The sequence below is a fragment of the Leptinotarsa decemlineata genome, unplaced genomic scaffold (assembly GCF_025532065.1).
Source record: "Leptinotarsa decemlineata unplaced genomic scaffold, Ldec_3_MD MMD2_tig00000010_RagTag_RagTag, whole genome shotgun sequence".
Taxonomy (NCBI): Eukaryota; Metazoa; Arthropoda; class Insecta; order Coleoptera; family Chrysomelidae; genus Leptinotarsa; species Leptinotarsa decemlineata.
In genome coordinates, this window is record NW_027412538.1 from 13,578,870 (window position 1) to 13,598,668 (window position 19,799).

General features: G+C 34.9%; 1 protein-coding gene and 1 long non-coding RNA gene across 3 annotated transcripts in view; one reads left to right on the forward strand and one right to left on the reverse strand.

The window, feature by feature from the left end:
• Positions 1–17,420, forward strand: part of LOC111516254 (probable ribonuclease ZC3H12C) — a 42,293-nt gene extending 24,873 nt beyond the window's left edge. For both annotated transcript variants that reach the window (XM_074171516.1, XM_074171517.1), the window contains exons 3-6: positions 2,540–2,788; positions 5,971–6,562; positions 9,478–9,866; positions 10,666–17,420. In XM_074171516.1, the coding sequence (XP_074027617.1) occupies positions 2,540–2,788; positions 5,971–6,562; positions 9,478–9,866; positions 10,666–10,912 (1,477 nt within the window). In that variant the 3' untranslated portion in view covers positions 10,913–17,420. The remainder of the gene's footprint in view (positions 1–2,539; positions 2,789–5,970; positions 6,563–9,477; positions 9,867–10,665) is intronic.
• Positions 16,803–18,048, reverse strand: LOC141480835 (uncharacterized). The gene is made up of 2 exons (XR_012464588.1): positions 17,937–18,048; positions 16,803–17,885 (listed from the first exon to the last, which is right to left on the reverse strand). It is a non-coding gene; the product is annotated as an uncharacterized lncRNA (long non-coding RNA).
• Between the last annotated feature and the right edge of the window lie 1,751 nt (positions 18,049–19,799).

Genomic DNA, 19,799 nt, shown 5'->3' on the forward strand with positions numbered 1-19,799 from the left:
CACTATTTTTTTTTCAGTTTTATACGTTTTTATAAATCCACTTTGAACTATAATATCTCATCTGAATGATGAAATGTTTGTTTTAGTGATATTGAAGGATAGCAAATTAGCATCACACCAGCCCTTGATTTTTTTCATATCAGTAGATATTTCATTGTATTATCATTAGAGTTTTTGTTGTTTCACAATATCGTCGCGTCGTGTCATCAGCGAAAAAAGTGAAATTTCCAGAAATGCTCAAATTTGCAATGTCATTGACATATAATAAGAATAAGATGGGTCCTAAAACTGATCCTTGTGGAACACCACACAAAATTTACCCCTTTTTTTTTCTGAAAGTCCTGTTGTTCTCACCATTTGATTCCTTCCTTCTTCATCGTTGGAAAATCTTTGACCACTGAGCCATTTTGTCAGGTTTGGAAACAGAAATCAATCCATGGGGGCTAAATCTGGCGAATAGGGTACATGAGGTAGCAATTCAAACTTTATTCGTTAAGTTTGGTCATCGCGGTAATCGATTTGTGAGCTGATGTGAGCTTATTAAGTCTGCTAGCTCGCGCACTTTTAGTCGACGATCATTAAGTACCGCTTTGTGGATTTTCTTCACCGTTTCTGGAGTCGTCACCTCATTTGGTCTAACGGCAACAATGTTCTTACCGGGGCCATTTTTATTGCCTATGCATCGCCATTGTAAATAATTGAAGAGTAAGATGGTTCCATAAAATTTGCCCCCCGTAACAAGATAGCTTCTGCATATCGATAGGATGTACGAGCGAATAGGTGAACCAGTTCATAAAATTCTTTAAAAAATCGGTAAACTGATCAACACTTGGCAGGTCTATTACATTTGCGTCCTTAAAATGCCATAACTAGTCATTCGGTTTCTTCATTATCAAGCGTCCTTACCTGCATAGGAAAGAGAAGATATAGTCTCATGGCGACGGAGATATCTTCGCTCTATTAGAGAAATGCGATCTGCTCAAAAAAAGATTTATTATCTGGACGAAACGTGGGTGAATGCTGGTCACACAGTATCTAAGATCTGGCAAGATACTACTGTAACTAGTTATCGTCAAGCTTTTGTGGACGGTTTATCAACAGGGTTACGCGGACCAACGGGTAAAGGACAACGACTAATTGTCGCCCATATAGGTAGCGAGAGTGGCTTTGTAGACGATTTTTTATCGATAAAAAAACGGGGGATTATCACGAAGACATGGACGCCCACTGCTTTGAAGGAGGGTTTGAATCCCTTCTTTCACGAATTGAACCAAATTGTGTAATAGTAATGGATAACGCTTCTTATCACAGCCGATTAGTAGAACTGTTGCTAACTATAACCACCAGAAAAGCAGACATGCAGAGTCGGTTAGGACAAAAAGGACTTCCATTTTCCGAGGACATGGTTAAGGCCGAGCTTATTAGTGTCATTAAACAGCATCGTGATAGATATCGCCAGCATGTAGTGGATACAATGGCTCGTGCTGAAGGCATCACCATTTTGAGGCTTCCTCCTTCCTTACCATTGCGAGTTGAACCCGATATAATTAATCTGGGCTCAAATTAAGGGTTACGTAGCTCGTGAAAACGTGACATATAAAATTTCTGATGTCCAACGTTTATTAGAACTCGCAATGGAACGGATACGGAAAGAAGATTGGGCTAATGCTGTAGCCCATGTGATCAAGGAAGAAGAGAAAATATAGAGATTGGACGGGATGGTAGACACTGTTTTCGACCAAATAATAATAGATTTAAGTGTGACTGGGGATTCCTCTTCGGAGATTCCTCTGAAACTTCATAAGCGTAACATAGGTAATTGTTTCTTTGCTTTGTAGTTCTCTTTTTATATAAAAGGAACATAATAATTATTTTGTAAATTTTTCTGTTTTTTTGAAGTACTGTATTAGGCATAATAAGAAAATGTAATTAGTTTTACCATTGACACCAGGTAGCGCCACCTACTATAACAATTTTTACGTAATTACCTATGTGTTTCAATAAATAAAAATAATATTTTGGTACGCCTCTGCAGGGTTGGTAAGAGGATTATCCATTGGTCACTTCAAGTGCGACGTTGCTAATGAATCACCTTCAATTGAAAATTGTTATAGTATACCCAATATTTTACTGTTTTAAACGAAGGACCGGGCTCGCCCAGAGTAGAATCCAGTTCAGCTTCTATATTGGTTGGGCTGAAGTCTTTCAAATGAAATATACCACATAACATGACAAATTTTCTCCATTTTCACAAATTCGCCGAAAACTTTCGCTACTGATGGCTGCCAAACAAATACTAACCAACGCAGCGGCTTCAAACTTGAAACATATGCTTTATATATTGTGTGCTTTCTAATACAGTGATATGTTTTCAAATAACTACCGCCATCTCTAGGTCAGGCCGGGTACTTCTGGAACTACCCTCGTATCACTGAATTATCTGTTGCATTTTTTGATTGTTCCGATTGTTTCATTTGGAAATAACTTTCTAATACAATTTTTGTCATAATTCAAAATGGAACGATACAATTTTTTCCAGGGTAGAGTTTGCTTTGAAACTAGGCTACACGGAGAAATTAGTTCAGGCTGCTCTGCAAAAGTTGGGTTCATCTCCTACTCAAAACGAACTTCTAGCGGAGCTCATCAAATTGGGAGCGCAGAAAGGCAGTTCCTGTGATAGCAGTCCTAATGAAAGTACCCTGGACATGGTATCTTTCCAGATGGAGGCTGGCGAGGGAACTCAATCGTTACGCCCGATAGTTATTGATGGTAGTAATGTGGCGATGAGGTGAGTTCCCAACTTTCTAAAAGGTGATGCGTTACAAAGTCAAGTTCAACATCGACAGAGAATACAAAGCCTTTAGGAGCTCATGAGTACGGTTTAAGTGTATCCTGAAATTTATAGTATAGTCGAAGTAACCGGTATAGTGCATAGTTAAAGCTATCGGCAGCTCAAAGGCCAAAAAAACAATACTGTACGTTAAAAAATACAAATGATATAGCGAAAGTACATAAATGGCGTTATCAGTGGACTGTAATTTCAATTGTAATTAATTTCGATACGAGAGCATCAAAGTTACCTGATAGTTGGAGTTTTCCTCTTGGATAAGCTACTGTGGGTTTTCTCTGGAGCTCCTTGGAATGTTTTCCAGCTAACTTAACTGTTGATGCATATACTCGTTGACACAACATTCACAAAAGGGATAAATAGCGGTATATCGAGGAGATAGCGAACGAACTGATTATATCGTTTTCAAAACGGTTGCGATTCAACTTCAACATCATTAACAACACTAAATCTTCTTTTTGGTAAGTCATAAAAAAAAACTTTTAATGCTCGGTCTCGAGATAAAGACATCGAACTGAAAATTGAAATGTTGCCGGTTTTCCGAACAAATACAAAGAAATAAAACCGCTGCCGACTAGTCCGCGTAGACTGTAGACCTGGCGGTTCGAATTGGATGATTTTTACTAACCGAGTTTTATGATTGGCTGAAGAGTTATAAAATTAAATTTGAAGTCGTGTTACGGTGACGAATAGAAATCGGAAATGTGGGGATGGTTATCGCCGTCGTGTTCAGTTCAGGAACTGATCGCGATTTGAGTGTTGAAATTCGATATTGGTGCAATTATCATTGCTTGAAACTTTTGTTATCTGTTTAAAATGTGGCGTCCTTGAACAAGTACCAATAGTAATAACGAGAGTGATAACAACGCAGACTTCCAATAGCGATGGTGAACTATGCGAAAAAGAGATACCAGTGAATAGGATTCGGATGCATTTGAATATCTATTGAAACACAGAGGGTATGTTTCAACGTATATAAGAATCTACATCTCAAGTTTGATTTTGAGGGAAACAAACTATTACAAGCAACATCATATTTGACAGTAATTCCTTTCTCAACTGTACGTAAAATAGTCAAAAACAAACCTTAGACGCGATGTGATACGGGATTTCCAAAACATTTAGATGTTCATCTAATGAAATCATTGAAAAAAACAACAAACAACGACTGTTACAAAAGCAATGAGATTCCTACAACTGAAATCATAAAGAAGAAATTGAATACTTTCGGCCGTAACGTGAGCTACTATGACAAAACTCTTCAGAATTGGTTAAAGAAAATAGGATTTGCATTTAAAATAATAAAAAAACGTCAAGCAGTTATGGAAAGCAGAAGAATAGTGGAATTGCGTAACAAATACTTAGAAAAAATAACTAAATTTAAACAAGAACAACGGCAAAATTTCTATTTGGACGAAACTTGGTATGACATTCACGACATAGTTACGAAAGGGTAGACTGATGGTTCGAGAGTGTGTACGCCTAACATGCCTGCAAACAAAGGATCGCGACTAATCATTGTGCGTTGCGGAGGGAGTAAATGATGGGTTCCGAAAAGAGCCACCGGTAGACAGCTGTTTCAGCCTATTGGGCATCGTCAGTACCGAGCAGGCGGTCCTCGATTGAAGACAAAATGAGAAAAAAAATAAGAAAGTACATGATAAAAATAGCTGCGTAAACGCAAACGAAACATAAATGGAACCCAAGTCACAACTTGCCAACACTGACATAAAAACTTGGCAAGTTGACTTGGGTGTCACACCAATAGGTGGTTCCACTTATGTTTCGCTTCATTTGCCATCTTCTGGTGGCAAATGAGACTTTGCCGAAACGTTGTGAAAATAATCCTTATGGGGAGAAAATACACAGAACACGGAGCGAAACCCGCTCTCATGGAATCTCAGATGGCATTATCAAGACGAGTTACTGCTTCGCTTCGAAAGGTGTAACTGTAACGTGAAAACCTACATTGTAATATATATATATATATATATATATATATATATATATATATATATATATATATATATATATATATATATATATATATATATATATATATATATATATATATATATATATATATATTAGGTACTGTAAATTTCAGGATACGCCAAAATCGTACTTATGAGCTTCTATGGGCTTCACTAGTTCGGACTTCCATTGTCTATTATATAAAATGATTTGAAATCCCTGAAACAAGTAAAAAAGAATAATTAAAAAAAAGAATAGTTGAAAATAACAATTATATTAAGCAACAATAAACCTGAAATGAAATGATAGTAAAATAACCTACAAGTAAAAATATAATAATTGAATAAATAAAAATTAAAGGAATGCAAAAAGAAAATAATAAAAATAAAAATAAAAAAGTGTAGAGATTCCAAGTCACGTTAGTTCACGACGTTTCGATTGTTGGTATCTACAATCGTCTTCGGGTGATGACTGTCATCACCCGAAGACGATTGTAGATACCAACAATCGAAACGTCGTGAACTAACGTGACTTGGAATCTCTACACTTTTTTATTTTTATTTTTATTATTTTCTTTTTGCATTCCTTTAATTTTAATTTATTCAATTATTATATTTTTACTTGTAGGTTATTTTACTATCATTTCATTTCAGGTTTATTGTTGCTTAATATAATTGTTATTTTCAACTATTCTTTTTTTTAATTATTCTTTTTTACTTGTTTCAGGGATTTCAAATCATTTTATATAATAGACAATGGAAGTCCGAACTAGTGAAATTCATCACGAAACATTGTCAATCACCTTCAAACTTCTATGGGCTCTTTGTATTCTTTGACATCGACCACCAAATTGAGTAGTAGTTGTAGAGTAGCAGAGGTTTTATTTACTCTCTAGAATCTGAAATTTTTTGAATGTGATCTGTTGGATTTTCTCCTGACGTTTCGCTGACGCAAGTGGCTGGCATCCTCAGAGGTTTGTGATAACGCTCCCAAGATTGGGTGTAGAAACGTTAGGAAGGAATTCCAACAGACTACGGCCTGAAAACCCGGAACCAATAACAGTTTCAAGCGATGGCCACCAAAGCCTAAATTTCTAGATACTGAGTCTGTTACAAAATCACAAGGTGTGGTATTCATTCTTGTTACAGTCATGGAAACAAAGAAATATTCTCCTGCAGAGGTATCAAAATCTGCGTCGACTGGTTCAAAGCTCGAGGTCACAAAGACATTACCGTTTTTGTACCGAAATGGCGAAAGGAGTCTCCCAGGCCTGATAATCTCATACGCGATCAAGAGATTTTAGCTGAGCTGGAAAAGGAAAGGTTGCTGGTTTTCACGCCTTCCCGGCTAGTGGGCGGGAAAAGAATGGTTTGTTACGACGACAGATATATATTGAAACTGGGAGTGCAAACAGACGGAATAGTGGTCAGCAACGACAACTACAGAGATTTGTGTCAGGAGAATGCAGAGTTTCGGAAAGTGGTAGAAGAAAGGATATTGATGTACTCGTTCGTTAACGATCATTTCATGCCGCCTGACGATCCGTTGGGTAGATCAGGACCGACTCTGGATAATTTCTTGAAGTATCAAGCGAAAAAGGGGGATCCACCTCCACCTTGTCCCTATGCGAAGAAGTGCACTTATGGGAACAAGTGCAAGTATCATCATCCGGAAAGGGGTCCTCTGCCACACAAGAGCGTCACGGAAAGACTATCAGAGCATGCTCAGAGACATCTGCAGGTAAGATGTGCTGTGATTATTTTCGAGTTATTATTGGGCATTTTGAAAAGTTGTCTATAGCTATTGAAATTTCAAGAGGCTTACAAGCAGAGCTTTATAAATATAGAAATAGATAGAAAGATAATTAGATCTTTATTTGCTCCGGTTACATATAATGTACATATACAAGGTGTAATAGTCTGGTTCACATGTACTCGATTTAGCTCTTCTTGGTGACATTTTTCAGCCCTGTCCAAAAATTACGACCAAGGTGTCATTCGATTCGTATTTTTGCCTAGAAAGTTGAAGGGAAGGTTCGAAAAAACGCCGATAAAAATTACAAAAGTTGTAAACAATTAGGTGAAAAAAATGGGGCTTTAGTTTTTTCTCAATATCTCGGAAAATTTTCAAAATTTTGGAATTTTGAAAAAAGATTTGAAAAGATCAATGAATTTGCGTAGAAAAAGTCCCGACTCCCGAAACTGTATCTCGATTATTTATAATTTTTACAGAGCCCTGAAAATAGAGACAAAAGCGGGTAGTCTGGCTTCCTCGCGCCTTTCGTCACTCTGACATGAAAACAAAAAAAATATTTAAACATATTAAATGTAAATATTAAGGAATGAAAAAAATCATGTAATGTTGGGATACATCAATAAACAATAATCCGCAGTCAAAAAATTTTTATCCCAATTTTAACGTTAATTATAAATTTGTTAATTCATAACTTTTTCTGAATTGAAAGTTAATATAAAAATCCCTATAATTATTAAACTAAAACCCTGGCATTTTTTTCCTTTGGTGAAGTTATCCTTAATAGGCAAAAAAATAGATTACCGTATTTTCTATTTTTTTATTAACAATTGAAAATTATAATTTTATAAAAAATACATTACAATTTTTTTTAATTTTTTATATTATATTATTAATTAGTTTTTAGCCATGAGACATTGAAACAATAAAACATTAGAAAAATAAAATTGTATGGAGTATCTCTGATTACCCAGCACGCATCGATGATGCGGTTTCTCAAGTCCTCTACATCGCGAACAGGAGTACGATAAACCAAATGCTGTAAATGGCCCCAAATAGAGAAATCGAGAGGCTTGAGATCCGGGGATCGAGCGGGCCAGTTCTGTGGTCCTCCTCGACCAAACCACTGATTTGCATATGTTGATAAGGCTTACGTCAAAAATATGGCCTGATTTCATTTTTTGCACACGATCAATGTAAGTCTCCCAAGACAAGGTTTTATCTAAGTACATAGTCAGCTAGAGAGTCTCGTGCTTTATTGTCATAAAAGTTTAGGTTTTGTTGAGAAAGCAGGCTTAAGAACTAAAACAATCTGAAATTCAACAGTAAAGTGAAGGTCAAGATTCATCACAAAATATAGATAGATAGATAGATAGATAGATAACTGGTGGTATATCGTCTATAACCTGTTTGGGAGCACCTATGAAAAAATTATTGAACAGATTTGCAATGTCATCAGGACAGGAGATTTCTTTATTTTCATGGGAGATTTTTTTATTGGATGATTTGGGTTTTTTATTATTTTTCAGTCTATTGATAACTGTCCAGGAGGTTTTATTTTCATTTTCAGCTAATTGAATTAATTGGTTATAATGATTTCTTTTACAAGTTTCCACAAGATTATGGTGTTTTCGTTTTTGTATTTAATATTGACCTTTCAAAATAGGGTAATTCTTCTGAAGAATATACAGATCTTTCAACAGTACACTCGACCTTTTGTACTCTTACTATTTCAGGTATTACTTCAACTACCTACGCGTATCGCTGACAGGTGGGTCCATATACTCACGAATTGAATAGAACCCATTTTCTGAAAGAAATCTTTTTTTTTTTAAGCAAATCATATCTAGAATCTTCCAATTGGATGGTAATTTATTGTAGAGAGCAAAGTCTAGAGAATTATTAGCAGATTTATTCAATCTGAATCTCTGTGGTCTGAGACGCCCAGCACCGCGGGTATTATATTCATGAAAGTTTGAATTTATACTTAGTTTATTTTTTCTACCATGGATTTCTAGTACTTGGTGGAAAATATAAAGAGCAGGTTGTGCCATGACTTTGAATTTCTGGAACAAAGGTTTACAATGAAGGCAACATTAGCGATAATTCAGATGGCTTTTTTTTGAAGCGTAAATACTTTGATAGAGTCGGATGCATTACCCCATAGGAAATATGAGAGTGAGAAATAGCATAGTAGATATTCATTAGTGTGTCAGAACTTATTATATTTTTCAGTTGTCTCAGAATAAAAATGGAGCTTGAAAGTTTGGAGCAGAGCCTCTCGATGTGAAACTTCCAATTCAGAGAGGGATCTAGAAAAATTCCTAAAAGTTTTGTATGTTCTTTGGTACTTGTTGCCTGTGAAGAAAACGTCATTTGATTTGTTTTGCTAGCGTTTAGTTTTAAACTGTTTGCTGCAAACCAACATTCGGCATTTTTTTCAGTAGCTTCATTTATTATTTTCTGGTTTATATTTTGATGAAAGATATTGGTGTCATCTGCGAACATGATACAGGTTGAATCGACTAAATGATAAAATAAGTCATTTACGTAAATGATAAATAGGAGGGGCCCCAGAACAGAACTCTGCGGTACCCCATATCTCATTGCTAGTGTTTCTGACGTGATACCATTGAAGCACACTGACTGTCTTCTATTTTTACCTCTTATGCCGTACAGATATAATTTTTCTAATAGCAAATCATGATTTGCTATTGCTAGGCACTCCTCAAAGTTTGAGGAGTCAATCTGTTTTGAAATGTTTTCTACCTATCACTTCATTTATTAATACTGTATTGAAACAGACTAGCTTAGTTCAAACAGTCCAAACATAAATATCTGTGTTTATAGTACAATAATTGGCAGTGATTCGATGTGTTTGTAAATCAAAGTTCATTTTAAAGGCTCGAGAAGGTGACGTTAGAAAAACTCCCCTGGGAAGAACCAGGTCGAACGTACCACCACCGAAAGAACCTCAGCACGCCATAGTCTCCAAGAGTCGCAGCGTCGATAATGTCGGCAGTTCCTATCAGCCCGTACAGCCGCAAGAGAATCTCCACAGGAAATTGCAAAGGCAGCTCACGTTGAATCCGGGCGCGGATCCTAGATTATCGATGCGGTACGGCGCCCCTCAGATCTCCAGCAATCAAAGTAGTCAGATGGCATTGGCTTCTCCTACTCCTTACATGGGGCATCCGGGTTGGGATATGCACCAGCACGTAACGAGGATCGCTTCCGCTCCGGATTCTTACAGTTACAGGCCCTGGCCTCCTCACCAGCATCCTCAGCACAGGTGAGTTCGATCTTCAACTCTTCAGCAGGGTACAATGTAATTTTCACTATTTTTGAGTAACATACCCGAGCTTCACTCCAAAATATCTTTAAATTGGGGCCTGTCCGTATTTATATAAAAGAGTAAATATTCAAATCATAGTGTTATTTATTTATATAGAGGAAGATAGGTTAGGTGCACAAAATGACATATGTCACAGAATGTCTCGGAACATAAGTAAACAGTACAGCACGCCTCTGAAATATGTCATCTTTGTTTGTCTCATACAGGTAACAGATTCGTTGTCCTTTATTAGCTATAACCGATGTTGCCAAATGGTGAAATAGAAACGAATCCCTTTAAATGTTGAATGCATTATTTCATTCCTCTTTTTCAAGTATTTAAATATTTTTTTTAAAGAAAAAGGTTGAAATGATAAGTTTAAAATGCGTTGTTTTAGAGCTCTTTTATGAAAACTACTTGATTTTCGTCAGGAGGAACATTCTCCATTGTGAATTAAAGTGGTGTCATCAGCAAACATTTGAAACTCACCTTATTTACTGTAACCAAAGAATTGAAATATATAAGAAACGAAACAGGTCCAAGTATGGATCCTTGCGGTACCCCACTTTTTTTTTACTAATTATGTCGCCCATATAGACAACATTGATTCCTTTAATATTTCCCTTTTTTCCCATCTATATCTATATATAATGAAAGTTGTAAAAAAGATCACATGATCATTTAAATGATTTTTCGTGATTCAGTTGTACTCCTTTTTCGTTGCACCACAGATTTTCTCAGTCAGGTGTTTTTTCAGACACATGCAGAGAATATCGAGTTGCTCCGACACTCAGCTGAACGTATGGCCTCCAGCTTGGTCCCAAGGCGGTTCCCACCATCTGGCCAGCTCGCCCGTCCAAGAAGACGCCCGCAGGAAACTTCACTACCACTTGGCAGCTATCTTCCCCGAGGAGCAAGTAACCCAGGCCATGCAGATGTATCCCGACGAGACGAATCCTCAGAAAATCTGCGCAGCAATCTTGTCGATGTTTCCCAAATCGTAAGAAACGTCAGGCGTATTTATTGTCGGTAGCAAAATTGTTTCGGTACGATTGAAAGCAACGTTTGACTGTCGATGAGCGAACTACTCGTGTAAGATGAGAAAAAATGTGGTAGTTTTCAATTGTTACTCTCGCTTCATTAATTGGCAGCGACATTTGATTTTTTGTTGAAGTTTCGTATGAGATGTTTGGACGGCACTTTCTCTTATCGTGAACTGCAAGAAAAATGATGAAAGATTTATGAAATAACACATAATTGAAAGGGTTATACTTTTAGGAGAATTGATTTTTGGGATGACGTGAGTAGATTGAACTCGTTCGTGACAAAAAGTCATAATTTCATGAATGGAAATATCTCTGAAGAGGCAATAAGACGAGTGTCTTATTCCGAAACACCGATGTTCACCATTGAGGATGATAGTGTTCTATGTAGATACATTCAAAATTAAAAAAGCATCGATATTAACATCAATACAAAAGTATCGGTGTACGATAAAATTGGAAAGGAAGACATCAATGCCTGTAACTATCGATGTTTTTTTTTAATGTGAATATGAACATTTATTTTATAAATCAAATGTATTTACTGGGAATACATTTTTTTAGCAATATTAACAATCCCAATCCTACTTTTTTGTGTAATCTGACAGCAACAATACCGCCCAAATTCGGAAAAACTGCGTTCAAACTCGGATCACGAGTATCCGGCTCGAAGGACCAAAATTATGTCGAGTATCAATGTACGTGGACTGTATTTCCTGTGACATGAATTTGAACGTTGTCTTTTTGCGTGATTTTGGTTAATAGAGAGAGAGAGAGAGAGCAAATATTTCAAATTGAATTGAACTGTGCTTATCTTGAGAGTTTCAGCATTTCAACAGCAACAGCCCTCTCATGCTTTACTTGGTCAGTTTGTTGAGTATTCGAGCGACTGTTTCTTCTCTCGCAATCCCGACCGATTTTGACGGAATTAAGTAATACAGGTGTAATACAGATGGGTCATTCGGTAGCCAGGCGGTTCGACGTGGGTGCTTTGTTCACTCACTCGAATTGACTGCCGTGTTAGTCGGTGGTTCAAGCCCTAGTCTGAACAATCGATTTTCACTTGCTATCGTCCAATCCGTGTTAGGAATCACACGTTAAAAGGTAAGACCTCGTTAATCCTTAACTGGCCCAAGTTTCGACTTTTGAGGGTTATTGTTCATAGGGGTGCGACAGCTGGTTAACGGAAAAACAGATTTCAAACAGATTCAAACAGGAGGTGCGCGATATAGATAGAGAGATAGGTAGATATATTTTCACCATGTTACATACATAAATTCATTTATGACAGGTCAATATATAAATAGATACAATATATATTCACAAATGAACAACAATACCACTCAAATTCGCAAAAACAGCGTTCAAACTCGGATCACGAGTATCCGGCTCGAAGGACCAAAATTATATTGAGTATATACGTGGACTGTATTTCCTGTGACATGTATTGGGATGTTGTCCTTTTGCGTGATTTTGGTTACTAGAGAGAGAGAGCAAATATTTCAAACTTGAGAATCTCAGCATTTCAACAGCAACAGCCCTCTCATGCACTACTTAGGCAGCGTGTTGAGCATTCGAGCGGCTGTTTTTGACGGAATTAAGTATACGGGATGTTCGCGATATATTCACAGTAATATCGCGGTCTGAATATTAAAAGTCGAAATACAAAATAGTGGTAATACATTCAAATCAAATCCAAAATATTGTTTTTGTGTAACATTGATGTGCCGATTTTCGCGGACTGGACATCCATGTTTTTCTGTTAAACATCGATGAAGAAGTAGAAAGGCGAAACCTTTCTTTCCCAACACAAGTCATGTGACAGTAATGAAATGATAATGCTTTCCACCACGGGTGCATTGCTCTTTTTAGTTTGAATGTTTTAACTGTAAAATTGCAGCAATGAAAAAAAAATATTTTCAGTTAATTTGTTCACTGTTCACTTAACACTTTGATTTCTAATAGACGGATATGAATACAAATTGATTCAAGAACATATTCAGGATACATTTCTTAGGAAACGAAATAGATATTGTTTTGTGGAAATTTTATTGACTTAGTAAAAATTGTTTTTTGACACACACAGTTTAATTTTGTTTCCAATGTTTATTTTTTCTTGAGAATTCGATATAAGATAAGATAGATTTAACCTCCTTGAAGAATAACCCTTTGATATTTCAGCATGAAAGGCCTTTGTAACGTGGCGTGATGTGTTTGAAATGAAGGAAAACCAGCAAATATTGAAATAATAGTAGAGGTTTGTACTCGAGAAATAGAGAAATAGAGAAAATAGCCATTGCGTACAGATAAAATAGAAGAGTTGTTGGTTTTCAATTCCCTATTCTAATAAGCCATTCATAAAATACAACTTCATTTCTCAAAAAAAAAAAAAAAAAAAAAAAGTGAAATGTCGATTAACAATTAGAATTATGTTATTTTTTACATTTTTTTTCTGCTGAACAAAATGAACATACTGAAATTTTTGATATTTTCAACCGTTTTTTGGGAAAATACGAGGATAACTTTTCGCAAATTTTTATCGAATTGGGAACAGTTTTTGAAACATAAAAAATTCGGAAAAGGCTCAATATCCACTGAACTATTGAAATTGTGAAAGACTTGTCTATTTCTTCATTGTAGAAATTTTTACCTCAAATAAAAATCTTTGATACTGTGGGAATAACTTAGAGATAATGTAGATTAAACATTTGCCTTTGTTTGAAGCTGGTTGACAATGTTTTGTGGTGTCGTAGGTAGAACTTCCATTGTCTAATATAATATAAATTGATTTGAAATCTCTGAAAAAAAATCAAAAGATCAACCGAAAAATAACAATTTTGTTAAACATGAAACTGAAATTGCAAAGAAATAACATACAACAACAACCAAACAAATAAAAATTTAAATATTAGTAAAAGCTGAAAAAATTTATAAGATTAAAAATATTATTAAACAAAAAATGAAAAAATCAAAATTAAAAGATTTCAAACCAAGTTATGTCACAACGTTTCGATTGTTAGTATCCACAATCACCTTCGGGTGATAACTGGACTTATTCCTCCGAGATCTCCGCTTCATTGGTTTTAGCGAGAGATGACCGTTTGGCGGGAGTTGGTCGTTTTTCGCTTGATTACAGGTTTCCATATGTTACGTATCTCTACGCTAGCTTGACTAAATGCGGTTTTTTTTTGTTGCTTGTATGTTATTTCTTTGTAATTTCAGTTTCTTGTTTAATAAAATTGTTATTTTTGGGTTAATCTTCTTTTTTTTTTGAGAGATTTCAAATCAATTTATATTATATTAGACAATGGTAGTCCGAACTGATGAAATAAACATTTGCCTGTTTTTTCCTGAGCTGTTGAAAATACAAAAAAACACTTCAAATATCAAAATCAGGATTATTAGTTTTTTTAGTAGTTTTCCATATTTTCAAGTTTTACGAAGTTATTGACGAAATTATCGATTTTTTGACTTTCCAAATAAACGAAAATATCTCCCTTACTGTGGAATTTATCAAAAAAAAAAATCGGGAGAAATCAAAAAACAAATTTGCAGTCTTTATTTTCCATGATAGTTCCACTTTTCTATAATTTTAGAAAAATATTGGTTTCTACATCTGTGTTTTGATTTTTCCATCACATATAATTTCAATTTAAGCGGACCAATTTTTTTGGAAAACATCAGAAAAATAGTTTTCCCTCTTTCTGATTTTCCTCGATCCAATAAAGTACCATGAATTGTAAAAATTTCAGATTATTATCCCAATGTGTTTGACAAATAATCGATCTCTATGATTTTGGATGACAGACAGAGTTAAACCATTGGTGAAGTTTTTCTTCTATTTTTCTAATATTTGTAGTTTCACAAAGGAGCAGCTTTCTTCGTAACAGAATATTAACTTCTTTAGTGTCGTAAACCTGTTTTCAAATTGTTTTTTGACATTCCTTTTTTAGTTTTTCCATCTTGATAAATGTAACGAAACGATATCGTTAAAATCGAATTGGTCTGGAATTTTTCTGGAGGCCGACCATTATGGTCAGAGATATACATATAGTTTGTTTACTATTATTTTTGAAAACTGCCACAGCTAGTTTCTGTTTGAGTGGTTGTTGAAATTTTGAATGCTCGACTAGAAATAGGAAAATACCTTCATATTGAAGGATAAAAATGCTTTTGAATGATTGTGGTTTCTACTGTAATTATTTCTTTTATATGGATAAGTTGATACTATGTATCTCTAGTAAAATTGTTGCAATTTTTGAATTATAGTATAGTATGTTGGGAAATTTAAATGCACGTTCCTCAAAATACTGAGCATAATATTTCCGTATACTGGAAAACGAAGAATTTCATTTGATACGCAGAGGATTTGTTGATTGTAATTTAAACTCGAATGTTAGTTTCGACTATTTCAAATCACAAATATGCTCAGCCTTTTTCAAATGTTCAATACTTGAAAACAAATAAGTCTAAAGACTGTTTCGCGGAGAGATACTTACGTATAAGAAAATAAATATTTATCTCTCCCAACTACCTACACATTAGGTTCTGGGTAAGAGCTGTCGGAAAACAAGTACTTCGAAGGCTAATACCACGCTGGATATTGAATTATATCCGACAGGCAGACGTTTCTTGTTCGTCCAGCAGCAGGACAATGCTGAAATCAGTCGAGTAGATCTCCTACTTGATTGATTTCAGCGTTGTCCTGCTGCTGGATGAACAAGAAACATTTGCCTGTCGGATATAATTCAATATGCGGCGTGATATTAGCCTGGGAAGTAGGTGTTTTCCCGCAGGCAGCAGTTGTTTTCCCACAACCTACTGTGTAAATGCAATAAATAATATTGTTTTACTCTAATAATGAAAACATGTAACTCGTGTTTCTCTTGGGCTTATTTTGATATTATTTTGAGGGACATGCATTTAGATATCATTACTAGCCCCGTATCAACCTATTAACGTACATGGTAAGTGTATTGTGTATTAATTAAAAACCTTGTCTTAAGTGATTGATTATAGCAGATCATTTAGATTTGGTAGATTTATCATTAGTTCTCAATTTCTATACTCCCTAGGATTATGTAGACCATTGAAAATATTGAAAGCACGTCGATTCATTGTTGATGTTCATACCTTTTTGAGCGTTAAAGTGAATTTCATGTCCAAATTTCAGTTATATAAGAAGATGTAGCAAGCAAGGATTGGGCAATAAAAAAACAGTGTGTATCTTCGAGGATATATTTAATGCTTTTTCTTTTTTAAATTCCAATTGTATTTTTTTTGGTTGTGTTTTTTCTCTGCGAATCACAATGATGGCTATATTTAAACTCCAACAAAGTACTATTTACCGTTGTTCATGTACAAATTATTAGCGAAATCGTTTTCTGATTGTTGAATCCACCTTAAATGTTTTTGTACAGTACAGTAACAAGAGTTGGTTATTATTCATTATCCTTTCTCTATATCTTCTTTTAATGGAATTGTTACATTTTCCATAATCATCCGATACTTGTTTTATATAACTTCATCATACAAATAATTTCTCTAGGATTAATCGAATCTAGTTGTTGAAATCTAATGTAGTGTGCCAACTTACTAACCATTGTCTAATGCGGAACTAACAAAAGTTGACGTTATCTCTCGAAAATAAATGTGGTAACTGGACACCATGTAACCGCTAATTTTCAACAGGCTAAACAATGGGCTATTTGGAATTGAACTTTCGTCATTATCCATATTTCTCATGTCGCCCTTAAGAGTATTTTTGTACTTTCAAAAGCATCGAAAAGTCTAGTGTCATGTACTGATCCTAACAAATTTAGACAGTGTTAGGCACATTGAGTGACACTAGACTTTTCTGGTCGCCTAAATTGAATGTGTCGTGTTTTCTTTGAAACATACGAAATCTCTTTCCCGTTAAAAGAAAAGTAAACTACTGAAGTATGAACAGACAAGTTCATATAATTCTGTAATAGTTAAAAGTAATCATCATCAAACTCTTGCGAACTATAATAGTGTCTATTGTTGTCACCATCACACTGGAACGATATCCTACATCCAAGGAAAGGGCAGAATTTCTCCACTGTATTTTACTAATCTGTGACTTAACCGTGTACCAAGTTAACCATTTGTTCTCGAGATGATGTGCCCTGTAGACTGTTTATAATCAATATTGAGGAATTGTATGCACGTATGTGTTGTTTAGTATTGTTGCATATTGCATCCCGATAACGTTATTGTAGTTACGTTTGCGTTAATGTAAAAATACTCATTTGATGTTTAAAGCAATCAAGTATTTTAGAATATTAGGAGTAATTTATGGTTTGATCTTTGAATTTTTTTCAGTGATTTTCCCTTTTTCTTCGTACTATCATTAGCGTTATTTTTATAATGTAAGAATGTTTTAGTCATTGTTAATCTTTATATGAAATTATTTATTTTATTTTATAATTATATTATATTGAAGGAATTTGGCTTTTTTTTTAATATCCATATTGTTTGTTGGCGTCTAGTTTACTTTCTAAACTATTACCAAAGTTGAAAGGGGTATAGTTTTAGAAAAGATTAGTTTTTGGAAAAAACATGGTTTGGCCTTCTACTCCTCCGTCTTGACACAAACTTCCAAAGAAAGTGATTTTCACCAGTTTTACAAAAACGCAACATGTTTCGCTATACAATAGCTCCTTCAAGCATGTATTTACTCTTCAGATGTGTAAACTGTTGAGCGAAAATTTCACAATGAAGTGTTCCTTGGATACATTATGGATTTTCATCAAGTATCAGCGGATTTCATCACTTATACTGGCTTTTCCCTTGTGTATGCAAGATACCTTCATGGGTTCCATGTTCCTTTAATTTTGTTGACTTTTTTCAATGTATTCAGGTTTTGCATGTGCTGAATTGTTGATTTAAAACACTTTTCTGCAATCACCTCCTAAAAGGTTTCTTTGAATGGGATATTCAATATGTCGATACATTCACAAACCTTTTTTTTTCTTTCAAATTTATTAACAGAGTAATTGGGGCTGAAACTTTTCTCTTTCAAATTCAAAAAGTAATAGCCAATTCTTTGCTCAAGGTCACGTGACGTCTAAGAGTTTGACAGGATGGTTTCAGAATCTACATCATAGAATATACTGTTCTGTGTCTACCATAAGCCAACAGATCTGATGCTTGAGCGTCTGGTAGTTATTGCCTCATTTCCATTTGTTGTGTGCTCCACTAATTTCATCTAAAATATTCATGTACTTGTTTTTGGATTCATATTTTCAAGTATCTATGATAATAATTAAACAATGTTCAAAAACATTTTTTATTTTTAGACACGTTCCGCTAACATCGAATTTTCCTCTATAGAAATGTTTTACACATGATTTTATTTCTGACAATAGTCAGTCTTAGTTTTGAAATATATCAATTTCAACGGGTACGTTACTTCAAATGAATCTGTGAATAGAGCCTCATTTTCTTCGTGATTATAATAAAGAATTGAAAATGCCGAATGTTTAGACCGGAACAAAAATGATATCCCTGTTGGTATCTTTTTGACAAATGGATCGTTACTTGTTACTTCTCTCATTTCCAAATTTTCGCAGAGAGGGCATTTCGGTTGTCAAAATCTAAGTATTCCAAGCTTTATATGGATTGTTGCTATTACTGTTGAAGTATTTTTTTTCAATATTATTAATAAATCATCGTGCTGGCGATTGCATTACTAATGATAATTAATTATGGTTGAATAGTCGGTTTTTCTGAATGTTCATGAGATAACCATGTTTGATGAAAGTTATCCAAATTTAAATTGAAATGTAGTTGAAATTGTAGACTATTTTCAAATCTGAACATTTTGAAGAAAGAGTTCACAGATATTTCGTCACTATTTAAGATTTCCAAGGATCACATCATTCATTCTCCCTGTCGAACTAAAAACGGCGATTGGGAAGTTCATCGTCCAAATACTATATCTACCGAACATATTGAAACTTAAAACTAAGGCAGATGGTAAAACAAAAACAAAGTCCTGTCAGCTGTTTTTATACATTGTTATGGTTTTCTGTGCTGCTTGTGAGTGAAGGTAATTTTTTCACCTATTCATCATTCATCAGTGAACGCACTAAAAACATTACAGATTCACAATAAAATAACTCAAAACAGAAAAGAACCCTAAACAATAAAAAAGACCTATGTGTTCCATGACCATTGCTTCCACCGGGTGCATTTGGCAAGCATCACCTATGCTCAACCAGTGTTGAACATTCAGTTATTCCAATCAGCTGTTAGCTGTTTGGGAAGCGCCATCATCAGTAGAAATTCTTTTCTATAGTTGTTATTATTGGTTCATCTTAAATAGTGATAAAAGTTTTGCTTCTGGACGCGGAGCTCAATCTGTGTTCTATGCTGTTCGAAGGGGCCATTATCTTTAGATGGCGGCACAAAACCCTAGGATAAAAGTTGAAAATGAATCTATTGAAACACTTTCCTCACACCAAAATAAAATACTTCTTCTCGATGCGTGTTCCGTTAACCGATTGCAATATTGATAATTAATCATTATTGAAGCCCGTTCCATCCAAATATTCATAAGACAACCGGGACGTTATTCACGGTCGAATCAAGTTTGAATATTCCAAATAAAATAACAATCACGTAAATTTCCTAACCTGTTTCAGATTTTTGAGGTCCATGCAAAGTGTTTGGAAGAATACAAAATTCGTGGGTCTTAGACTCTGAGGTCTTCCTTCCCTCTTGTGTGTTTTATATCACTTTTTCGTTTGTCAATAGTGTTATCGTCATCGTTAATGACAGACATCAAGTCAGAAAGATGGATATTTTCAAATTACGGCATGAC